Here is a 13,071-nt window from a genome sequence, read left to right on the forward strand (position 1 = left end):
TATAGAAGTATATCTCTCTTCGGTCCTTGAGTAACGGTTCTCACTTGGTCGCCGAGAATAATTTTGCGAACATTACCCTCTCTGTAATTGGTGAAATTTGTGTAGGATCCACGGAATTGGTCACTTGTTATCATAGGAAGGGACATGATGGTTTATGAAGATCTAAAATATGTTTGTCATTTTTTTTTCTCAAAGGGATGTATTGTTTCTAAAGGATGTGCCCACGTGACCAAATCAATTGTAAATTTAAGGGAGATTATTTAAGTGATAGCTTGTTTTGTTTGGTTCTCTTTTTGAAAAGTATTTTCAAAAGATTCTTCATACTTTCAATCATTTCTCTCTTCACTTATTGCTTCTATTACTTTTTCAAATTTTTTTTCAAAAAATGTTCCAGACAAAGCAAGAAAGTCAAACACTCTCCCTATTCGCTCTTTTTAAACTCCCTCCGTCCCAAATGGCTGGTCCTTCTTTGTATTTTGGGATGTCCCAAAATAAATGTCTACTTTCCACAAATGACCAATAGATTTTAAGAAGATTCTTGTTTTGCCATTTCTCTTTCTCTATCATTTTCTTAAAATCAATTGTACTGTTGTACTGTAATTATACTGTAAAGAAGGGACAATATAGAAAAGTCAAGTATAAAGCAATTGTACTGTTGTACTGCACTTAGGCTCCGTTTGTTTCGATGAAAAATGTTTTTTCTGAAAACAAATTTCAAACTTTTATTTTCTGGTGTTTGGTTGGCAGTTGGCACTTGAAAATATTTTTAGAAGTTGACTAAATAGTGTAAAAAGAGAGAGGGGGCTTAAACGGTGGAGAGATATGAGAATATTGGAATTGAACGTGAGTCAGGATTGCCAATCAAGGAAACTAAGCAGTGAGAATTGCAGTGGAGGGCAGCGAGTTTATTTCGGAAAATAACTTACGGAAGATTTAAGGGTAAGTCATTTTCATCTAATTAATGGAATATGTTTTACATGTAAAATGATTTCCTCATTTTTACACAACCAAACACCGAAAAATAGGTAAAACATTTTGCCGGAAAATATGTTACGCCCAAACAAACAGAGCCTTAATAAGTTGGATTTCCCAAAAGGGACAAGCAATTTGGGACGGAGGGAGTAATAGATTTAAAGCAGTACGTATAGAATATGTTTGGTACGTACTAAAAATAGTTGGCGCTCCTAATTTTAACACTATTTTAGGGGTGCTTAGGCGGCGAACTCTTGCGCCTTAGCTTAGGGCTGCCTCTGCCTTGTATTCATAGAAATGGGTATAATCTTCTCTGTACACCCTCTGGCCCCAATCATGAGAAATGAATTGTGAATGAATATATATTGTTTATTACAAAGTTGTAATTCACGATGGATTAGTACTAACCAATGAGGAATTGCTATTTTAAAAGACCTCAATATTTGCTTCGATGGAGTATGAACAACTAAACCCGAGGGGTTTGGCCAAGCGTGCACAAGAAAGCAAACAAGTGTTTGTCTTTAATGAACAACAAAGTCGCATGTTCAAATTCCACGGAGGTTAGACATTCCAAACCTTGGGATCACTTGAAGATTTATCTGGTTGTTAACTTTAGGGCCCCGAAATAAGTCGAGATGCGTACAAGTTGACCTGAACATCCGTTTCTAAAATAAAAGTATGAATACCTAAAGTAAAATGATTTTGACACTTCATATTTCGGTAATCACAAGGTCTTGTTTTCATTTTTTAACCATTGATGTATTTTTCCCACCTCTGACTTCCCTTAATCGTAGGCTCTTTCATGTGATCTCTTCATTTAAGAAGCATACTTCACCAGCACTCATTAGCAACTTGGGATAAGTAGTTGGTTTGATCCTAAGCAAGCAAAGAGCGCGAGCACGTGCTGGAAATTGTCTTCTGGCTGAAAATATCATAAACTACTAAAATTTGTAAGAACGGTGATTGTAAGCGGAAGTGTAAACCGAAGATTGATAGCCGAAGGGGAGGATCTTACTAAAAGGTTATGTGGCCTAGGTTTGAACGTACTCACAAAATTGCCCGATATTTACTTGTCACGACAAACAACCCAATCCATGTTCGGCCAGCGAGTTGGATTCACCTTCGGCCTCTTTTGACTCGCGTTTGTATAAATTCGGGTTGTCAGAATTCTGGTCTTGGTTCTTCTTTTTCACAGTGGTCACTTCCAGTAAAAGAAGCAAGAAAGTAATTTAGCAGTTCAAATGACAAAATCAAGGAAAAGTAAACAACGGTAGAGATCAGGAAATATAGTCAGATATTCTGAAATGGACAAAGTAATTTCATCCCTACTTCTGTTTCTTCCTCTTTCTAATTGCCAAGAAGATCATAATGGCACAAGTTCATCCCTTCCATGAGCAATTAACCGATCATCAATCACATTTTCGTCATGGATGGATGTAAATCTCACGACAACTGATTAGAAGAAACTCATACACTACAACTGTGCAGATTCAACAGAGAAACTTGACTGGAAAGTATAGCAACAGGAAATGATTCACCGGAATTGGTGGTCAAGATAGGCCTGTCGCCTGCAAACAAAACAGAGAAATTTCATCAGTTTTCAGTTTTGAAAACGGCATAATTTCCTACATCTGATATCTTGAACCTCGCCGTTTTTAGATGGATTTTCTGATGAAATCAGTTTTTAGGAAATATCATCAGCTCCTTTCCCCATTACCGAACTTGTTCATCCCAGGGCCATATTTGCTGCAGGCTGCAATTATAAGTCCTCAAAGCTACAGAAACAAATCAGTCACCTGTACAAATTATAACCACTCCAAGGGGACAATTCAGTTGTTGCTACCAACATGCTCAAAGCGTTCGGTTTTTGGATTTGTGGAGGGAAAAGAAACAGGAATTAATGGTAAAAGACAGAAGAAAGCTTCGATATCATTGAGCATCAAAAACCAAGGCCCAAAAATAGTCGCACGTGAAGGGAAAATTTGCATGACACGAATTTAGCATCCCGAAACTATAGCACTGTTCCCTTAGACAAAACATGAAATTTGCTGAATGTCACTTTTGCCACTATACACCATTTCCAACTTCTGCCATCACGAAGCCACGGTACCAGTACCAAAATTCCCATTAACCACCATTTCACCAAGCATGTCTTGCTCATTTTTATAAACTTGAGGTGTGGCCGTTGAGGTTTTCCTAGAAAAGGATTCTTTATGCTTCCTCCTCCGATTGGTGGTTAAAAACCCATTTGCAAGGGCTTCTAATGCTCTCGCTGTTGGTGGCCTATTCCTTGTGCCTTGCCTTCTGAAATTACCAGTCAAATCAGCAGAGGGTACTGGTGCACTAGAATTTTGTGGAATTTCGGAAGATTGGTCATCTCCACCATTCCTCAACTCCACTACGGAGCCTTCAGCAGTTTCCGAATATGGCGAAACCTGAGGTAAGTTCAGGTCAATCAGTGTGGGGGATTCAGTTTTCTCATTAGGACAGAAAACGCCATCATGTGCCTCAGTAGCACTGCCCCTTGAAGAGATGGTGGATGAGACCTGTTCTTGAGTTGAATCCAACCCATAGAGGCTTTTCTCACTTGAACAATTCTTCTCTTGTCCCAAACTAAGGCTCACTGAGGAACTGAGCAAGCAATGGCTTAACTCAGACTGAGTACCAGGCAATAATTTCCTACGCCGTTTTGTTAATGGGACTAAGAAGCTCAAACTGCTTTCCTTCACCCTCCGGCCACACTTTAGAGGCTTTCTTGGCTTGTCATCACCGGAACTTTTGCAGGCATCACCGGAACTTTTGCAGGCCTTAGAGCTTTTTATGCATGCATTGACGAAAAATGAAGTTTTAATCGGAACCCCTCGGTCTGAATTGCCCATTTCAAGATATTTCTCAGTGGGCAAATCACCAATAGCAGATGACATATTCTTTAAATTTGAACCATTGATATCCTTTTGATCAAAGAACATGGTATTGTGCTCCTCATAATGACTTCTAGAGGCGGTCTTTTTTGTGACTTCAAATGGGGAGGTTTTCAATTCCCTCACCTTAAACAACTTCCCATTCTTTAGGCTTGTATCCACAACAGTTAACTTCACGAGATCTGAATTGCGATTTGGAGTTCGAGCCTTAAGATAAGATGGTCGTTCCAATTTTGTATCAAGACTTCTTTCTATTGTTTCATTATTTCCGTTTCTTTCATCTGCATCGGTGTCAAGCTCAAGAAGAGAAGGATCTGAAGCAACTCTTTTCAAAACATCAGCAACACAATCAAAATAGTGGTTTCCCTTTTCTAATCTCTTTCTTGAAAACTTTTTAACACCGGGCATAAGAAAGACCAAAGAGTCTATGTAACCAGCCTCAGTATCCCTAGGTTGCTCTGAGTGCCAACCTCTTGCTAGCAAACGGGGCCAAATGGCTTCCCAAAATAAATCACTTGACCGAGCTTTACTTAACCGAGAATCACCTGTCAGAAACTTGGTGATTTCACTAGGTGAAAGAGAAGACCATACTTTTCCAATTGGTACCTCTGGGTGGGTAGGATTGACACGGTTGTACTTTGACGTCTCCAAGGCAATTCTTGTTAGATCTCGCTTCCTTTTACCAATTCCCACTGCCTCCACAAGACTCTTCACTCCAACAGTGGATTTTAAAGTCGAGACGTATTTCTCTAGTGATACTTTTCCCTCTCCGAATTTCTTGGAAACCTGTCAAATGATACTCAAAAGTTAAGCAGGATTTTATGTTTCTTGGACACCTGACAAAGGAAAAATCTAGCTATATGATAATAGAGAGAGTTCCAGCTAATCTAACAAGCCCTTCATTCACTGTACGATTCTGCAAAAAATTCATGAGATCAGGGATCGGAACAGATCTTAAACCTATACAAGCAAATGGAAAAACAATTACGTGTGGTAAAGCATAAGAGCTCTCCAAATTAAACTGCTACAAAATCTGGTTAAGAGATCACGAGTTTGAAAGGGATTAACTGAGAATTTAGAAAACTAAGATAAATCACTTGTTATTTCAATCTTTACATGAACACTTGTTATTCCTTTTCAAATTGTTATTTCTGATTTCTCAAGTTTTCACAATAAAAAGAAAGGGCAAATAGAAGGGGCTTCAACAGGAAGTTTGTTTCAGTGGAGTCGTTCTCAGGCTATCACGTATCTAACTTAAGAAGAATTCCACTTTTTGGTCAGTAAGATTACCAAAAAGAGAGATACACAATGAGCACTAATGGCCCGAAAAACCATGCTGAGAAGGCTACAACACCCTTGACGATGAGAAACTCTTAAGACATGGCCTAGCGTACAAGTAGGGTGAACCCTCAAATCCCAAGGGCATAGATCAAGATACCAAAGTACCGAACACAACACATAAAAGAAGCCCAACAATCCAAACAACACATGATCTCTCACAACACCATCTCATCGCCTTTACATTCACAATACTCGTATCGCCCTCAACTGTATCGAAATCTCGGATATAGTCTACCTATGAACTTCTAAATATCCATTAGAGAATACGAAATAGCTAGTGAAGATGCTGAAACTGCTCAATTAACCTTGGTAGATGGGAAACAATGACAATACATACTCTTTATCTACCTGGAGAACACGTTACGTCTCTTGCAGGGAAAATTCCTCCTAAAAAAGTGTTAAGAAAAAATAAAGAAACTGAAACTTAATAACCATACAAAAACGAGAACTCAAGTAAAAATTGTGGCCAACAACAGGGATTTGAACCACAAACTTCTTCAAATGATTAGGACAAACTTGGAAAAACACGAAACAATTTTTAGAGTTCATTATGCATTACATGTGCATATATGAGCTTCTCTATGATCATTTCACCCTAGTCTAGCCCTCTAGAATACAATGAAAAAGAAAAGGCAATCATCGACACTACGTAAAAGCACTTCAGAAAGTACCTCCAACATAGTATTTTGGCATGCTTCTGACACATGGAGACACAATCGAGACAACAGTTCTTGTTGCCTCAATCCAGTGAAAATTCTTGGCCCATAAGCACACCTTTTGCTCCTCAACTTTCGGCAATCTGACCATCTAAGGTATTCATCAGACTTGTAAAACTTACCATAGTAATGTGAGAGTATATCCCCCATAGTCTTAGTGTCAATAAATCTCCTCACTTGAACAAGGTTTTTCCCAAAGATATATAAACCAAGGAGGAAACTTGCCTCTTCAATATCACTCCATGAACTACCACAGGAGCCCGGGACTAAACAGTATCCTTCACCTCCGTATTTCTGATGCATTTGTCTCTTCATTTCCCGTTCCAAAGTTAAGTTATTTGAATCTCCTGAATCAGCACTATGATTGGAATCTTCAACTTTTAAGGTAAGACCAGTTGCCTTGCTGCTGTGGGCTTCAGAGTGCCGATTTTTGTTCAATTTGCCATTAGGGTCACCAAGAAATTTCTTCCCTTTTTGTTTCATAGACCTTACCTCTGTATTGATCCGTGTGATTGGAATGGGCAAACCAATTAGAAAATCACAGGGAACAAAATCCACACATCCTTCCTCAAATGGGTCTTTTGAATACAAAAGATACTCAGATTCTGTCATTAGCTGAGGAATTTCAACCTGGTACTGATCTCCAACTCTAGGAATCACCTCTCGATCTCCCCAGACACTGAACTCATCAAAGGAATCTTGAGAAAGTACCCGATCCACAAATGTGTCATCTATGCCTTCCCCATTGTGAGTCAGTTGAACTGAATCATGCTGCTAAATAAATGAAATAGAATAAACCATTTCAGAGACATGAATCTGATGCAAGACTTAGGACTTGGTACTGATTGAATTCTTGAAGAAGCAACAAAAGTCCCACTAGCACTTAAATAACTTTGACAAGTGAGTGAATGTGCATGGAAGTGATGCAAATTCTTGGAATCCGAAACAGATAATCAGTTGAATTGATTTACAGACATAACTTAACTGCTCATATGTTCCTAGGATCATCCTTAGTCAGTTAATCGGTTCCATACGGTAGCAAATGTGAGCTTTAACTACTGAAATAGGATGAAAGAGAGATAACCATCAACCTACCAAAAGACCTTCAAGAAAACCAACATGCCTAATTCAGTTTTTTTCCCCCTTTAAATCCTAACATTGGGCAATCTCAAATGTGTCACGGTGATCCATTTTCTCAAGAATTACTAAATTGGACAAAAGACGATTATGACCAACTTACTTGAAAATCTCACTTATAAGATTCCATTGGGAATTCCTCAACAAAAATATGAACTCTCTTCTTTGAAATCTTGCCCAAGTCCATGGCATGCTCTAATCTTACTATATTGACGAATGAAGAGGAAGACTACAACATTGGCCTGTAGGTTAGCCGGATTAGATATGCTAGAGTTTACAGACCGTATTACGCGATACCCTTGCCTCACAAACAGGCTCAGCCCCAATAACCTCCCCCCAACTCACCCCGGAGTTGAATTCACAAGCGCAGGTCATGAGGTGTCTCATACTAATCAGGATTCACAAACTCAACATGGCAAAAAAGATGCATTTAGCTGACCTTGGTGCATGGATGTCGCCGGTCTGAGTTGTAAGATGGGGAAACACGACTTAGTTTGGCTTGGTACATAACTACATAACAATGAAAAAACTACAATACAAGAGGAAGAAAGGGGCAGGCCTGAAAAACCCCATCTAAGCTGAGGATATGTTTTGCAAACCATGAAAAATAAGGAAACCCCAGGTCTCATTTTGAACTCAAGCGGAAACCCACAACGAACCCCGACTCGAAAAACCGAAACTTTAACATAGAAATTGCTACAATATAACAGGCACATTAACCCAAGAATACCAACAAGCAACAAAATATCGACCTCGAACACAGTCAAATTATGAAAAATGAACACCCCCAAGAACACCACAGGTGAATTAGATTCACTACAGCGAATACATAAAGAAGGTACTTCCATCCGTTCTACAAGTAACATTATGATCTCAAAAAAAAAAACAACACCACCCAACCATCTTTTCTTTTCATTCTTTCTTTTTTTTTTTGACCATTGAATTTGAAACAGAGAAAAACACGCCAAATCGTATTAATAGCAGGACCAAAATATATAAGCAAATCATACCGAAACACAAGAGTCTTTATGTACAAATGTATGACATGATAGAAAAGAAAAAAACTGACCTCCATGGAAGCACCAAAATGTTGAAGGCCACGTGAAGAAGCGAACCTGAGCAAATGGGTCTTCGTTATAATAAGCAAAAAACATAAGAAAAAACTATATAAACATAACAAGATGTACGTGTGGTGAAGAAAGGTTTTGCCTGTAGGAGAGCTGAGGGTTCATGGCTTACCAAGGTTCGATTGGGAGGGAGGGAGCCCGAGAGAGGAAAAAAGATGAAAGAGTCGCTTGCTCGTCGCTGCAGAGAGAGAGAGAGAGAGAGAGAGAGAAGTATAGGACCCAAGAAGTATAACACAACACATGGAATAATCGTACTATAATGTACATTTTTACAAAGTGTGAGGGAGAGAGAGAAATAGAAAATGACACGTGGAATTTAGGCTTCCTTTGGCTTGTTTTCTTGGAACCAAAAAAGTTTACTTGATTGTTTTTCTACTTGAGAAAAAAAAAAAAACAAAAACAAAAAAGTCGTCTAGTTTCGGAGCGAATGACTTATTATTGACCGAAAAAAAGATGAGATTAATCAAAATATGCATAAACTGACTCGAACTCACAGTTGAAACAAAAACACGTCACCTAACAAAGCGATAAGATATTCCAAATAGTTTAGCTTGTTCTTATTTATACTTTTTCAAAAGCTATGAGTCTTTTTTGAATATGTATTATCAAATCTAATGAAACGACTTCCCTATTGCGATAGCTACGAAAGAAAGTAATAGTTGCCAATGAGCTCCTAGCTCGGTTGACATCACCCATCGTCTTCTTTGGTGGAGGCTTGGGTTCGAGCCCTTTAGATGTTTAAATATTTTTGCCCATCCATCTTTATTTTCTTCGTAAAAATGAATATTTTCTATAAACAAGTGAAATGAAGGTGATTCTGTACACTGTGGTTTTTAAACTAAGAAAGATATTTTGTACGCAAAATTCCTTCCATATTAGTAGTTTAAAACATGAAATTGAATCAAGTATTTATAGAATTTAAAAAGTAATTAACTATTTTCGGGACACGTCTTACCCTTTTATTTACACAATAGCACGGAACTTATCGTCGATTGAGCAAATCTTGCGCAATTACGAGAGAAGATAAGGCATGTGGGAGGAGCCCAGATTAATCGTTTCTTCGATTTACAAGTATTAGAGCCAAACAAAAAACCATAAAGATCAAATAAAAAGTAAACCAATTACACCAGGAGGTGTATATTAATATAAGCTTGGGAGAGGTGTAAAAGTTTAACCTTAATAGTTTCCGTTGCCAATTAGTTTCTACTCTGCAAATCCTCTATCGTTTGTTTTCCATGTGATGGCACTTTTTGGGTCCATATTTGTTTTTCTTGCTATCTAATGGAAGCCCAGTTCCGTGATTGCCTGAAGCCCGGGCCCAACTGTAAGCCTCTCATGTCATCAGCTTCCGAGCTGGTTCTTCTGGTAAATCTTCTTTTAGTAGGAGCAGTATTTTTTGACTGCGTCAACTTGAGTGCGTCTCGATTAATATTGGGTTCAATGTCACCGTCCACATATGAGTAGCCCAATTAAGACCGGTGTGAAAAAAAGTTTCGTTTCAACTGATCCAAAAGACTAGAGGTTTCGACCCGAGACCTTTAAGATAAAGCAAACCCCTAAAAGTCCGGCTTTACACTCACGCCAGTGGGTTTCTTCTGGTCAATCTTCGCGCCAACTTGATCTCCAACTCGGAGTTTTCCCAGACAAAATAGTGTTTTCTTGGAGAAAAGAAAATTAACTTGCAATTCTGCAAAAACTTATTGCCGGCAAAAGTGTTTGTTATTTGAAAAAAGACCAATAAAATTTCAGAACAAACCCATCACCCACCCATGAAGACAAATGATATAGGACAAGATCGTAGGAGTACTGTATTTTGGAAACTTTTATTTAGGAATAATATTATTAGAAAATCTAAATTGTGCCGCCTATTTTGCACGTTTTCAATTTTTTTTTTTGATAAAAAAATTTATTTCCTTGGAAATCTTATTTCTTTTCTGTTAGTCTTGATTTTCAAGTAATTATTTTGCTTGATCTCCACTTTGAGTAATTAAGTTATTGTTAAGACTCATACTAGTATAAATATGGTGTCAGCCTAAGGGTTGAAAAATCTATTATTTTAAGGTTTGATCAATAATATATTATTTTCTGAGTTTCTCGCTTTCTTGTGGATTCGTGTGTTTACTTTGTTTCAATTATTACGCAATTAATCTCTTATTAATTCTGTTGAAAAATTTCCCCAAAATAAAAACTTTCTTGATCTCGTTTCCTAGTTTTCTGAGCATCCAAACATGGCCATTAGTGAAACTACCCACAAATTCCTCAAGTTTGAAGAAGGTTGGCCACTGGTGCAAGAAGGAATCAAGAAAGCCGTAGAGATTGCAGAAGGGGTTCGCAGCGATCGATTCACTGCTGAAGAGTCTATGAGGCTTTACACGTATCCTCTTTTAATCTTCTTTCCCATTTGGGTTTCTCTAAAATTGTCTGTTTGATTCTTCAGGATAGTTAGATTTCGACCAGTTCTACTGCTTACCATTATCTCAGAGTCTTGACTCTTGATTGGTACAATTGTTTTTAGTGCTATTTGGGACGAGTTTATATTCTCTATTGATTTTTCGTGTGTTCCTTGAATTGAATTTTAGGCTCCGTATGTTCCGACGTATTTTACAACTCTAATATGTTCATGCGAAATATTTTACATGTAAAATAATTTTTGAACTTCTTTCTGTTGGTGTTTTGGTACTAAAAACAGTGCTCCGAACTTTTGTAAAAAAAAAATTCCCATACGGCCAAAGGTTTACAAATTGGGTTTTGTTGGATGTGGAGATCATGTCTCCGCAACAAATCTGGATACGAATCCTCTATACCGACATATACATATATATGAACATAAACATATATGTGAACATAAACAATACATAGGGGAGAGAGAGAGAGAGAGAGAGAGAGAGAGAGAGAGAGAGAGAGAGAGAGAGAGAGAGAGAGAGAGAGAGAGAGCTAATAGGTATCGAGAGAGAGAATGAAACTATGACAGTTCCACTTCTTAGCAAGTTACTGTTGATTTAGTGGAAGAGAGGAGGGTCGTGATCAGCAATGGTAAAATGACTTGCGGAGATTTTAGCTGTAAGTTATGATTTGGTGTAAAATATTTTACTTGTAGGCTCCGTTTGTTTCGATGTAAAATGTTTTACAATGTAAAAGGGGGGCTTAAACGGTGGAGAGATATGAGATTATTGGAATTGAACGTGGGTCAGGATTGACGATCGAGGAAACTGAGCAAGCAATGAGGATTGCAGTAGAAGGCAGGAGGTTCATTTCGGAAAATACCTTACGGAAGATTTAAGGGTAAATCATTTTCATCCAATTGATGGAAAATGTTTTACATGTAAAATATTTTTCTCATTTTTTACACAACCAAACACCGAAAAATAGGTAAAACATTTTACCGGAAAATATTTTACATCTAAACAAACGGAGCCGTAATTCCGGATTACACTTACACCGCGGCGTAGAGTTAACCGATGTTTATTCCCTGGATAGTGTCATTGCTCCCTCTCCGAAAACAGAAGCTCACAATCCGTGGGTCTTCTACCTCCATGCGACTTTGCTCTGTCTGGATTTCATCTACTGCGGAAAGTTCCCAATTGCTGCCTCGTAGGATTTGATGTGTCTCAGTCCCATTCCAGCTGATCATCCTCTCAGACCAGTTTTACCAACGAGCTAATTAGATACAAGCCCCTCCCCGGATGGATTCCTACAGTAACTTAAGTCCAAGGAGATTTTTGAATCAAAGGTTATAAATGGACTTTTCAATCTCTTAAATACACACAATACAATAGAAAAGAATTGCAACTCAAACGAGATAGTCAGACTATGCTAAGGCGAACCTAGGACCTAACAACACTACTTTTTCTGGTTTCATTTTATAGATTAGTATATGCATATGATCCTCTGGCATGCTCCTACAAAGTCTTAACTCATACTTAATCAGAATTATATACGAAATTTGTCTACCGCTACCAATACTTGGTAGCCTTCAACGGCCAAAAAAGTCATACGATGGATACAAGAAAACTTTTGAAGAATATATCCCAGAGAAGGTCAGTAAGATATTAATGAGGTTTCTATATTGACATCCCTCATGTGGAAGCAAACTTCATAGAAATGTCTGTTTTTACTCTCACTGTCAGGTATTGCCAGTTTTGAGGGAAAAGAAAGATGAGAATTTGTAGCAAGAACTGGTCACAAGATGGAAAACGTATAAAGTTTTGACCAGACGGCTCATAATTTTTTTCCATTATCTTGATAGATACTTTACCGGTAAAAAACTTCTGACACTGAATGCAACTAGCCTCTTGACCTTCTATGAATTGGTTCGTCTGCTACTCTCCTTTTTGGATGAAGCAATGTTGTCGTTTTTATTATTGCTTGGTTTTCTGTTGATGTTATGCTGACAAGTTCTGATGCGATGCATCTTTAGGTTTACAGCGAAATGAATGATCAAGCGAGGGATGTTGTAACATGTATGGTATGTTTTGCTTGAATTTTCTTAACTGATTTGAGTTGGAAGTTCACTTTTAGCCATCACTTTAGATGTTGCGAACTTGCGATTGCTCATTAGCTGCAACTACATCACAGCTGTTTTTGGTTTATGATTCTAATTCTCTGTGGGGTTACTTTTGAAAGGGACAATGACTATGCCACCAAAGAACAATTTAGCTGTAAGCCATTTTGTTTCTATTATTTTCTTTTGCTCTCTAAATTCCTCGACAAACCGATGATCCAAATAGAGCCTTTATGTTTCCTTGATTAGAACAGATTCTCTTTCTTCATTAGTTGTGAAATTGTCCACAGAAATCACTTTTGGAGTTTTAATATAGACCTAAGGAGGCTTGCATTTCTCTCCTTGGCATTTTTCCC

At 38.0% G+C, this 13,071-nt stretch overlaps 2 protein-coding genes across 5 annotated transcripts in view; one reads left to right on the top strand and one right to left on the bottom strand.

The window, feature by feature from the left end:
- Positions 1 to 2,214: 2,214 nt before the first annotated feature.
- On the bottom strand, positions 2,215 to 8,459 carry LOC131317682 (uncharacterized). Of its 2 annotated transcripts, none has more exons than XM_058347241.1 (4): positions 8,327 to 8,459; positions 8,157 to 8,202; positions 5,906 to 6,721; positions 2,215 to 4,679 (listed from the first exon to the last, which is right to left on the bottom strand). In XM_058347241.1, exons 2-4 carry the CDS (start codon positions 8,160 to 8,162, stop codon positions 3,066 to 3,068), a joined length of 2,436 nt encoding a protein of 811 aa, XP_058203224.1. In that variant the 5' UTR covers positions 8,163 to 8,202; positions 8,327 to 8,459; the 3' UTR covers positions 2,215 to 3,065. The 2 variants fall into 2 exon arrangements, with proteins under 2 accessions (XP_058203224.1, XP_058203223.1); XM_058347240.1 differs by having other exon boundaries at positions 5,906 to 6,724.
- A 1,894-nt stretch (positions 8,460 to 10,353) lies between these two features.
- LOC131317683 (cullin-1-like) overlaps positions 10,354 to 13,071 on the top strand; it is a 75,858-nt gene continuing 73,140 nt past the window's right edge. The window contains exon 1 of one of the 3 annotated variants that reach the window (XM_058347244.1): positions 10,354 to 10,588. In XM_058347244.1, coding sequence (XP_058203227.1) covers positions 10,443 to 10,588 — 146 coding nt within the window. In that variant the 5' untranslated portion in view covers positions 10,354 to 10,442. The remainder of the gene's footprint in view (positions 10,589 to 13,071) is intronic. The other 2 variants (XM_058347242.1, XM_058347243.1) reach the window with 2 other exon arrangements.

This window comes from Rhododendron vialii, chromosome 2a (assembly GCF_030253575.1).
Source record: "Rhododendron vialii isolate Sample 1 chromosome 2a, ASM3025357v1".
NCBI lineage: Eukaryota > Viridiplantae > Streptophyta > Magnoliopsida > Ericales > Ericaceae > Rhododendron > Rhododendron vialii.